Here is an 11,907-nt window from a genome sequence, read left to right as displayed (position 1 = left end):
TAAATGAAAATAGATTCATATGGGCCTTGTGGTTATAAGCCTTCAGCTTATTTTCTGGATTTTTGGCCTCGCCAATCAAGAGTATCATAAAAACAAACACAAAGTGCTTGACTTCCATTTTGTCAGAGTATAGTCTTCCACAGATTTGTCCATGAGTTTTGTATCAAGGATATATCTGTGTAGTAAGACACTCACAGTTTGGGGCCGGCCCGGTGGTGCACTGGATAGTGCGCCGCTTGGGAAGTGCGGTGGCGCTCCCGTCCGAGGGTTCGGATCCCACATACAGACCGGCTCCCGCTCGCTGGCTGAGCGAGGCGTGGGAGCAACGCCAAGGCTTGCAATCCCGTTGCCGGTCCCCAGTCCGGTGCGGGGGCAACACTGAGGGTTGCGATCCGTTGCTGGACACGGAAAAAAGACAAAAGACAAAAAAAAAAAGACACTCACAGTTTGTACTTTCCTGCAAACCCTACAGTTCTCCAGACCACTGACTCAGACTGTCATGGTTGGCAATCTTTGATGTTCTGATTCCCCTGTCTAGACATTTACATATTTGTATACGGTCTAATTTGCATGGTGGATATCTTGTTCTCTTAATACTTCTAGTGGCTCTGTGACTCTAATTCTACCAAGAAAAAGCTACAATGTCACAGCAAAACAAGAAAACAACACATGGGATCTTGTGAACTATTGTATTTCTAAGTGTGCTGACCCAGGTCTACATGAGAACAAATACCTTCTACATATATTAGATTTGGGAGACTTCTGTTACTTAGAGTTGAATGAAGTTCCTTGATATGGGTTTAATATTTGATAATGTATCACTAAAAATAATGAGTACTTTTTTCAAGGAAAACCTTCTATAGATATTTCATGGAAACAGCCTAATTACTGTTGTGGGGAAAATAGGATAATTTAGTCAGGCTCCCTCAGCTCAGGGCTGGTTGGGGGTCATGCAGCACATTTCCTTGTAAACAAGTTGTGTGTGGGTAGAGTTAGTGCGCATATGCGCCAATGTATCTTTTTAATTAATTGCTTTTGTGTGTTCTTCAGTTTGTGAAGCAGAGCAGGCCAGCAGAGCTCATTTTCAAAAATAGAGCATGTTTACTCTGCTGGTAGCTGCTCAGTTTCAGTTTGTCTTTGGACTTTGCCAGTAGCAGTCGAGTTTTGAGTTTCTCAGTAGACTGCTTAGCTCATAGTGTGGTGAGTGCTGAATAAAGACTATTCCTTCTTCAATCAAGGCTCCAAGGACCTTTTTGTCTGGTTACCTAGCTTGTAGACCTGTGTGTGAAGGGTTTGTGAATGGGCTCGAGGGGTCTGTGAGCTCCAGACCCTAGCCCTACCTCTGCAATTGGTGTAGTCTGGCAGGATTCTGAGCAGGTATGGGAGCCAAAAGCCCTTGGGAGAAGGAGGAAGTGTGGCTATTTTTGAATACGTTGTGCCCTATGGCCACTTTCCTGCTGACAGGTATCTGGGTGCTGCTCACTATACTGTAAGTCAGCACAGACCGGGCACTACAGCAGAGAACTCCCTGGGAGGGGGAGGAAATGTGGCTAACCTTGAGCATGTGGTGCCCAGTGGCCACTTTTCTGCTGATCGGAGCCTGGCTACTGCTCACTATGCTGCAAACTGATCAAGGTCTGAAGCAGAAAGCAGAGTTGCTGGAAGCGCAGATAAATGTCCTGGAGGATGATGTGCAGCAACTGGCCGCTCCTGCTTCTCACACCAGGGAGGATGACAAACCCAGTGGTGAGCTAGGGGAGACTATGTCTCCAGGCACGACGTGTCCTGCATCAGAAAGTGAAACACAAGCAGCCTATGGGACCAGGTGAACAACCGGTGGGCAATCCACAGGTGACCCAATTCACTACCTATGTCCTATATACCCATGTTGAATTAGTTGACTTGGGGAGACAGTTCCAGCAGAAACGGGAAGCCCCTGGCTGCTTGGCTGCTATGGTTATGGGACCTAGGTGTGGATAGTGTGGTATGCTCTGGTAAGGAGATGTAAAAATTGGCCTCCATTACCATACACCTGTCCCTGAGGCAGTGGCTACAGAACAGTCATAGATATGCACAAGGGCCAGATAATCACCTTAATGGAATGGGTGAATGCAGCTGCCCGAACTGTGTGGGCGAATGCTGGAGAACCAAGATTGTTAGTAAATGGCAAACATATGCTGAGTTAGTACAAATAATTTGGAAGCTGGGCATGCAGCAGTCCACGTTTAATGTGAACATTTGTGGCCCGGACAATGAAAATTTTACAGGCAGCATGAGAGACATAGTGCTGCAAAATGCCCCATCAATGTTCTGTGGGTCACTGATGGCCATACTGGCCCCATACATTGGTCATCCTATACATGAGGTAACAACCATGATAGCCAGCTTGGGTGAAGTAGAGGATAGGAGACAAGCAAAAGGGGTCCAAAAGGTGGCTATGACAAAATCCCCAAGAAAAGCTCAGGATTTTATTCCAAAGGGACCAAGCAAGACTATCCATAAGCAGACGTGGCTTGACTTGCTTACAGCAGGGGTTGATAGCAAGAAAATTGACTGGCAGCCAAATGCTGTTCTGTTTGCCTTGTGGCAGCAATTGCACCCTGAACAGTGTTTCACTAAACATCTAGAAACAGGTAGCAAGATATACTCAGTGGATTTAAAGGATGTTTTGGTTGCTTCCGAGGAGGTGGATGAAATAGCCCAACCATGTCATGATTTTGTGGCCAGGGACCTAGACAAATGGACTAGGCCCAGCATGGTTACAATGTTTCACTACACTGATGACTTGTTACCAACCTCTGATTCTCTTACAGATTTAACTCAGGCAGCTCCAATGCTGCTAAGTCATTGGGAACAATGTGAGTGGGCTGTGAACACAGCCAAAGTGAAAGGACATGGGCTGTCGGTCAAATTCTTGGGAGTGGTCTGGTCAGGTAAGACAATAGTCATCCTAGAAGCTATTAAAGACAAGACACAGGCATACCCTTGACCCACAACTGTAGCTCAGCCACAGACACATTTAGGACTTCTGGGGTATTGGAGAGCTTTTGTACCCCATATGGCCCAAATGGCATGCCCACTGTATGCATTAACAAAGAAAGGAGCCCTCTGGGATTGGGCTGAGGAAGTAAAACAGGCTTACCGAGCTACAAAAAGGTCAGTACAGCAACTACAGGCTTTAAAAGTGGCTGATCCCACTAAGTCTTTTGAATTAGATGTACATATAACTCAAGAAAGGTTAGGATGGGGTTTGTGGCAGAGACAAGACCAATTCTGAATAACTGTAGGATTCTGGTCTCAGCTCTGGAAGGGCACTGAAATGTGTTACTCCCTAATAGAGAAACAGTTAGCAGCTTTGTATTTTGCCTTGCTAGCCATTGAAGCTATCACAGGAACTGCCAAAGTCCTAGTAAGGATGACATACTCCATACTAGGTTGGCTGCACACGTCGGCAACCAACCCTAAAATGGGTGTAGCTCAGAATCCCACTCTGTCTAAATGGGGAGCATATATAGAACAACAAAGCTCCAAATCATCTCAATCCCTGAGACTGGATTAAAGCAAACAAACAGACAATCTCTCTGCAGGAATTAAAAAAGTCTTAGATCAAATTATTTCTAAAATCAATTTTCCAAATATAATTTCTGGCACACATTGCAAACTAACCATAGACACACAAAAAATGAGATTACATGAATGAGAAACTGAAGAAACGACAAATAACAGAAACACTTAAAAAGGTTCCATATATTAAAATTATCATTCAGGACACAGTCAAGTAATTATTGCTGCTGAATTCAAAGAGCAAAAAGACAGGACTGAGAATTTGAGAAGAGGACTGGAAACTATGACAATGGCATGGCAAATGTGAAAAAGAGCCAAGAGAAAGTCTAAAATGAAAAAATATCATGACTGAATTTTACTTCAGTGGCTGATATAATTGGACATTCAACACAGGTGAAGAAAAAAATTAATGCTCTGGAAATTTTTCAGAAGAAATACTCAGAGTGAAGCATAGAAAGACAAAGGGTATAAACATAAAGAATAGAGGTTAGTGACACAGAGATGGTCATAAAACTTAACAAATACATAATTATAGTACCAATAGGAGAAGAGAGAGAATGAATCAGGGGTAACAAATGAAGAGGAAATAGCTGAAAAATTTCTACAACTGATGAAAGACATAGAAATCACTGACTCAAGGAGCCCTATGAACTCCAAGCAAGAGAAATTTTAAAAATCCACACTCAAGTACATGATAGTGAAACTCCTGAAAGCAAGGACACCCCGCCAAAAAAGAAAAAATTTCAAAAGCCACCAGAGAAAACAGACAGATGACTATCATAAAAACAATAATTACATTGACTTTGAAAAAAAATGAAAATCAGCACAGCTTGGAATGATATACTGAAAGTGCTGGAAGAAAATAACTACCGACCTCAAATTTTGTATCAAGCAAAGAATATTTTGCAAAAATTAAGGTGAAATGAAGACAAAAATCAAACAAACACAAATTGAGAGTTTTTCGTGGGAAATCAGACCTAAAAAAGCCAAAAGGTGAGTACCTGTAGAAGGAAAGTATACATAGAAGAGATGCAAAAATAAATAAAGAGCAACAAAAAGGTATACATCTGAAAAATTCTCTACTCTGTAAGACAATATTAACGGTTAAGGGGATTAAATTATCTATAAATTCACAATACATGACATAGGATGTAAATCAGAACAGAGATAAATGGAGCCTATATTCTAAGAACTTTCCATTGTCTATGAGCACTGTAAAAGTTCCAATTAATACAAAACTTTGATGAAACAAAGTGCATGTTGTAATTTCCTGGAGAACTGCTAAAATAGCAGCAAAAGAGAGTGCAAAATACTAAACTAATAAAGATAAAAGGAAATAATCAAGATTAATTCTCAGCCAACATAATGGATAGACAGGAAAGAAAAAGAAATGTAGAAACGGTTGGACAAATAGGAAATACATCATAAGATTGTGAATTTAAATGCAATTACTGTATGACAGGAATTATACAGACTGAAAATGCTCCAAATGCTCCAATATGAACGTAGTAATTGCCAGAGAGTATTAAAGAATCCTGAAAAAAAAAACACACACAAAAAATGAGAACCCAATTACATACTCTTTATAAGACACACTTAAAACACAAACATAAAGATCATATTATATACTAAACTAATAAAGATAAAAGGAAATAATCAAGATTAATTCTCAGCCAACATAATGGATAGACAGGAAAGAAAAAGAAATGTAGAAACGGTTGGACAAATAGGAAATACATCATAAGATGGTGAATTTAAATGCAATTACTGTATGACAGGAATTATACAGACTGAAAAATGCTCTAATGCTCCAATATGAACGTAGTAATTGCCAGAGAGTATTAAAGAATCCTGAAAAAAAAAAACACACACAAAAAATGAGAACCCAATTACATACTCTTTATAAGACACACTTAAAACACAAACATAAAGATCATATTACGGACTCAAAATAGATAAAGCAATTATTGGCAAATATGCAAGTAGAAATAGAGAAAACTGTAATAACACAGGTAGAATTTAACACACTTTTAATGTAACAAATTAAGCAGACCAAAAAATCAGTTAAGTTATAGAATATCTGAACACCATGATTAGCAAAGTTGTCTTATTGGACACATATAGAATACTACATAATAAACTATAGAATATACACCTTTTTCAAGAACAAATGGAATTTTTACTAAAATGCTATCCCATGAAGCAAATATCAACATTTTCCAAAGGACTGAAATTGCACAAAGTATGTTCTCTATCCACAGGCTACTAAGCTAGGAATCAATAAAAAGATAAGTTGGAAAAACCAACATGTTCAGATATTAAGGAATACTCTTCTATATAACCTACAGATCAAAGAAGAAATCACAATGGAAATAAATTATCTTGCAATATGTAATAATGAAAACACTATAGTTTTTTTTTTTTTTTTTACTGACTGGTAACGGGATCGCAACCCTCGGTGTCGCACCCGTACTGGGGACCGGCAACAGGATCACAACCCTCGGTGTTGCGCCTGCACCACGCTCAGCCAGTGAGCAGAACCGGGATCCAAACCCTCGGCAGGAGCGCCACCGCGCTCCCAAGCGGCACACTCTCCAGTGCGCCACCGGGCCGGCCTAAAAACACTATAGTTTTAAAGGTATTTATAACTATGGATGAAAATATGAGAAATGGAAAAAATCTGAATATCAATGAGTTAAATATTCATCTTAAGAAGTTAAAAAAGACTGAAATTTAACCCAGAGAAAATAGAAGAAAGGCAATAATAAAGAAAGATAAGAACATAAATTTAAAAAATTAAAGTGCAATATAAACACTAATTGATGATAAGCAAGCAGAAGTGTTTAGGGGTGAAATGTACTAATGTCTTCAACTTGCTGTGAAATTCACAGAAAAAAAGACAGATTGTTGGATGGATAGAGGGATACGGAGATTGACAGATGTATGGTACAGCAAACATAGAAAGATAATTTTAGAATCTAGTGGGGATATGTGGGTGTTCACTTATATAATTCTTTCATATGTTTGAAATTTTTTATTAAAAATGTTGGGATAAAAAATACAATATAGAAAATCAACAAAGTCAAAAGTTGGTCCTTGAAAAGATGATGAACCCTAACAAGATTGATAAGAGAAGGCACAAATTACCAACATAAGAAATGAAAAGAGGATACATCATTACAGATACTACAGAAACCAAAAAGAAAATATGGTACTGTGAATAAAGAGGTGTCTACCCTCATCAGTTATGACAGCAATAAAAATTATACTACAATTTGATACTCCACACCCACAAGAATGGGTTATATTAAAAAACCATTGAAAGATAATTCTAGGTGCTCACAAGGATGCAGAGCACTGGGAACTCTAATACACTGTAGGTGGAAGTATAAATTGGCACAACCACTTGGAAACAGTTTTGCATTATCAGCCAAGATTAGAAGGGTGCATATGCTATAATCTAGCAGTTTGTCTCAACTAGAGTTTCTCACCTGAACCATAAAACACAAAAATTTATTTGAGTGATTATTTCTTCAATTCTGTCACAGATGGTACACAATTACTAGCATTCTGATGTGTAGAAGATATATTAAATCATCACATATGATGGATGCCTGTGGGCATTAGGACTTAATCCTAATTCTTTTGCAGAATGATGGTGAGACAGGTTCCACAATAATATATTTAAACAAATAAAATGTATACACACATGCAACAAGAAAAATGTACATGAACATACTTTGCATAATTATTTGTAATATGTGAAACCCCAAAACAACCTCAAAGTCAATTAACAATAGAGAAATTGTGGTATATTCATACAACAGAATACTGCAAATCATTGAGAGTAATGAACTAGTTAAACATAGCAGAAATGAATATCCCAGCATAATACTGAGTGAAAAACAAGTTCTAGAGCACATTCATTAAGTTCAATTTATCTTTAGATAGAGCTCAAAAGGCAAAGCTCCAGTGCATATTTATTAAGAATACATTCATAGGAAGCACACCGAAAACCCGGGAATGATTATTTTAAATATCAGAATACATGTAGATTAAGACTGGAGAGGGGCTCACAAGTGGCTTTAAATTCCTGGAAATGTTCTATTTCATACTCTAATGTGATTAGACATTTATTTGTCTTATTATTGCTTAAATTGTTCACATAGTATGGTTTTCTCTATGCATTATATATAACAGTATAAAGCCAATTTTAAGACATGTTGTTTTTCTTTCATACTCAAGTTTGTGCACCGAGAGTCACACCTGCTTCTTAAAATAACATCTAAAACACACAACAGAAAGTGGGAAATGTTATAGTAAAGATAGCTTAAAAGAATCAAAAGAGAAAGATTAATTAATGAGATCAGCTCTCAGTTTATTAGAACAGATCAGATCAGTTTATTAGAACCAGCAGCATTCAATCAGGACCCAAAAGGATGAATTAGATTTCAATGTGCAGAGGACAGAGTGTGAGAAGACAGACAAGATGGCATAAAAGTACAAAGTATGTCCACAGAGTAGCTGAATTTTCTGGCTCTCTGGTGGAAAAAAGTCTCAGAAATTATTAAATATATAGTATTTCCCCCCTTGGATTTTGAGCTGGAAAAATCTACGACACTAGAATATGAATTTTAAATGAATTGAGCAATTATTACAATAAGGTGCACATAGACTTTTCCTTCATGGAATACTTTCATAAAACTGTACAACTGAAATTATATATGTATTTACAGTATATTTACTTATATATTTGTGTGTACGTACCTATAAAATTATATCATTACATTACTCATATCGGGAGCGCCGCCGCGCTTCCCAAGCGGCGCACTATCCAGTGCGCCACCGGGCCGGCCCCCTAAAGAATGTTTTTGCTTTCTGTTCCTGGGCACTGAATGTTCTCCATGCAAAGGTTCCCTTACAAATGTAGGTAAAATCATGGTTTGACTTTTGGAAATAATAACACAGTGTTTAAACTTTGATGTTGATTTTAGACTCTTTTTGGTATGAAATTGGTATGTGTTTGTGTGTGTGCATGCATGTGTGTTTGCATATGTGTATATATGTGTGTGCACACGCATGCGCTTATCCATAAGAAAGCAGATTTGCTCCAGGCAATCTTGTTATCCATAACTCACCTGGTAAAACATAAAGCTCTTTCTTCTTGTTTTTTGGGCTGTCCCATCTGATAGCACCATCATTTCTGGATGTTTCTGTTGAAACTTTCAGAATACTCAGGTATAAGTTCTGGTCCCCACCCTGATCAATGCTGCTTTTCATATTTCTAGTACAGAAAACAGGGATCTCACCAAATGTTTTTACATTTGCACATGCTGGATACACAGGCAACTCGTCTAAATCTGCAAAGGAGACAAACTTTCTCCTTTGGGGAAATCTTTATTACTTAAATATATTTACACCAAGACATACACACATAGGAAAGCCCCGCTATGTATCCAGGCTGAGAGAGACATAGGGATCACTGGTTCCAAATGATAATCTCAAAGCACTGTTTTCTCCTAATTATTTGGCTGATTATCTGGGTTAGCAAAGTTCAGGAAGACTTGCTCCAGTGTTATCTGACTGACGGAATAATCTTCTAAATCAAATTGCTCTTTAGCTTTCTCCAAAATGCCAAACACCTTTAACAACAACACAAAAAAGCACAGTTATCATTGCATTCTCCCCTTGAGCCCCAACCCAGATGAGCCTCTCATCCACTTCCCCAACTCCTGTGAAGTTTATGTTGGAGGACAAAAGGCTCTGAAGGGGAGATGAGAAAGTGGAAGGAATAGATCATTGAGAAACTGAGAGGACGCACTTCTCCCCATTCTCTTGATGGACATGGATAGTAATGGGATTTAGGGGCAGAAATCAAAGCAATCAAACTCTAGGGGTGTTTGAAAAGTAACCTAAAGGCTCTGCTCCTCCCACAATGTCAGGCTGCCGTATGCATGCCTGAATCCTTAACACTTCCCATCATTAGTGCTCTCTTAACATTTCATGTTAGAAGGGCATGGTTCTACTATCACCTTTGCCCAGCTACTGTCCTTGCTGGGAATGTAATAGTTAAGGATCCCTTGATTTTCATGCTTTAAGACACTGCCTAAGAAAAGAAAATAGGATAGGTGAATAATCTCACAGATTTCACTTAAAATTGCTAAAATATTGGTACATCTGCTTAATTATATACAGTGCAGGGGTGAACAGATGGGCTTAATACAAAAGGGCATATGATCCAATAACCACTCTGTTTGGTATACACGACATGGTTAATGCTTTCAGCAGATTTACTCCTGATGAAATAGTTTTATTATGTAGAGTTCATAGCAATTATTGAGGGCAGGCTTTTAGGAATAATAATTTGTCAACTCTTGTGCCCAATGTAAAAAACTTGAGCTTTATAAAATTCTAATGTTACCACAAGACTTTATTCCTAAACATAAAGGGAATAGTTTTCTTCCAGGTTGGGTGTGTGTGCATGTACAGATGGTCCCCGACTTATATTGGTTTGACTTCTTTTTTGATTTAAGTAGAAAATATACTTTAATTTTTGAATTTTGATATTTAATTTTATTATTTTTATTTTTTATTATAATAACACTTCAATTTTTACTGTTATTAAATAGGCTTTGTGTTACATAATTCTGCCCAAAATTGTAGCCTAATGTGCTATTATTGTTGTTCTTTGTTGTTTTTTCTGTGCCTGGGTTACTTCACTTAACATAATTTTCTCCAAGCTCACCCATGTTGCTGAAAATGGCAGAATATCATTCTTTTTTATGGCTGAGTAGTATTGCGTTTTGTATATATACCACATTTTCTTTACCAAATCATCTGTCGATGGACATTTAGGTTGTTTCCAACTCTTGGCTATTGTAAATAGAGCTGTGATAAACATGGGAGTGCAACTATCCCGTAAACATCATGATTTCCATTCCTTTGGGTATATACCCAGCAGTGGAATTGCTGGATCATATGGTAGTTCTATCTGTAGTTGTTTGAGAAAAATCCATACTGTTTTCCATAAAGGCTGTACTAATTAACAGCCCCACCAACAGTGTAGAAGAGTTCCCCTTCCCCTGCATCCTCACCAGCATTTGTTTGTCTCTGCCTTTTTGAAAATAGCCAGTCTAATTGGGGTGAGCTGATATCTCAATGTGGTTTTGATTTACATTTCTCTGATGATTGGTGATACTGAGCATTTTTTCATGTACCTATTGGCCATTTGTATGTCTTCCATTGAGAAATGTTTATTCAGCTCCTTTGCCTATTTTTAAAGTGAATTATTTGTTTTTTTTACTGTTGTTTGTGTTTCTTGTGTATTCTGGATATTAATCCTTTGTCAGATGTATTGTTTGCAAATATTTTCTACCATTCTGTAGGTTGTCTTATCTTTTTTTGAGGCATTTGGTATTATATTATGCCTCAGAGAAAATATTTGGGAGAACAAAATTATTCCTCTTGAGCTAAGAAAATCCTAAAATAGTATTAAAATCTTAAAACAATTATCCTTAGAGTGATCTATACTATGATTTCTAAGTCCTTTACCTTAGTGTTGAAATCACTTGAAATTAGAGAGCCCGGCTAGGGTCCTACTATTGCCACCCACTACCTATGTGGTACTGGGTTAAAGCTCCTAAATGTGCTACATTCCTTATAGTGGTTTAAAGAGAATTAAATAACTTAATACCTATAAATTTAATGCAAATGTCAGCATATTTAAGGTAGGCTGGTCTAAGCTATGATGTTTGGTAGGTTAGGTGTATTAAATGCCTTTCCAACTTAAGATGGGTTTATCAGGACATAACCCCATGATAAGCTGAGGAACATCTGTAGAGTGTGTTTGGTGGGGAGGAGAGTAGAACAAGACTCACTCACTACCGTCATGATTATGCAATCTCTCTGCCATGTGAAAGGAAATCATACTTATAAATCACTCAAGTCAGGCCATGTGTTCTCGTTTCTTTTACAGGTAATAATCCACTGGAATGAGAGAGAAGAGGGTGATATCCATCCCTAATTTAGAACAAACAGATGTGTTTAAATGTATAAATGTATATTTGCAAATTATTGCAAATAGAAACAACATGGGGTAAAAATGCTTTAAAGAAAAACATATTTGCAATGGTTTGTATATTTTCTTAATATTAATCTTAATGCATATATTCTCTCCATGATCAGGGAAAACTCTTTATTTATTTATTTATTTATTTTCCGATATACAATGTGGTTGATTATTGTTGCCCATTACCAAAACCTCCTTCCCTCCTCCCCCTCCCCCCTCCCACCCAACAATGTCCTTTCTGTTTGCTTGTCGTACCAACTTCAAGGAATTGTAGT

General features: G+C 37.8%; 1 protein-coding gene across 1 annotated transcript in view; it reads right to left on the bottom strand.

Annotated features, from left to right (window-relative positions):
- Positions 1-9,083: 9,083 nt before the first annotated feature.
- The window catches only part of LOC103606626 (ATP-binding cassette sub-family A member 3-like), an 86,126-nt gene continuing 83,302 nt past the window's right edge, over positions 9,084-11,907 (bottom strand). The window contains exons 20-21 of the mRNA XM_008591189.1: positions 9,597-9,670; positions 9,084-9,206 (exon numbers count right to left, since the gene is read on the bottom strand). Coding sequence (XP_008589411.1) covers positions 9,084-9,206; positions 9,597-9,670 — 197 coding nt within the window. The remainder of the gene's footprint in view (positions 9,207-9,596; positions 9,671-11,907) is intronic.

The sequence above is a fragment of the Galeopterus variegatus genome, unplaced genomic scaffold, assembly GCF_000696425.1.
Source record: "Galeopterus variegatus unplaced genomic scaffold, G_variegatus-3.0.2 Scaffold6747, whole genome shotgun sequence".
Classification (NCBI taxonomy): Eukaryota; Metazoa; Chordata; class Mammalia; order Dermoptera; family Cynocephalidae; genus Galeopterus; species Galeopterus variegatus.
Note: the sequence above shows the minus strand (reverse complement) of the source record. Positions and strands in the feature narration are given on the sequence as shown.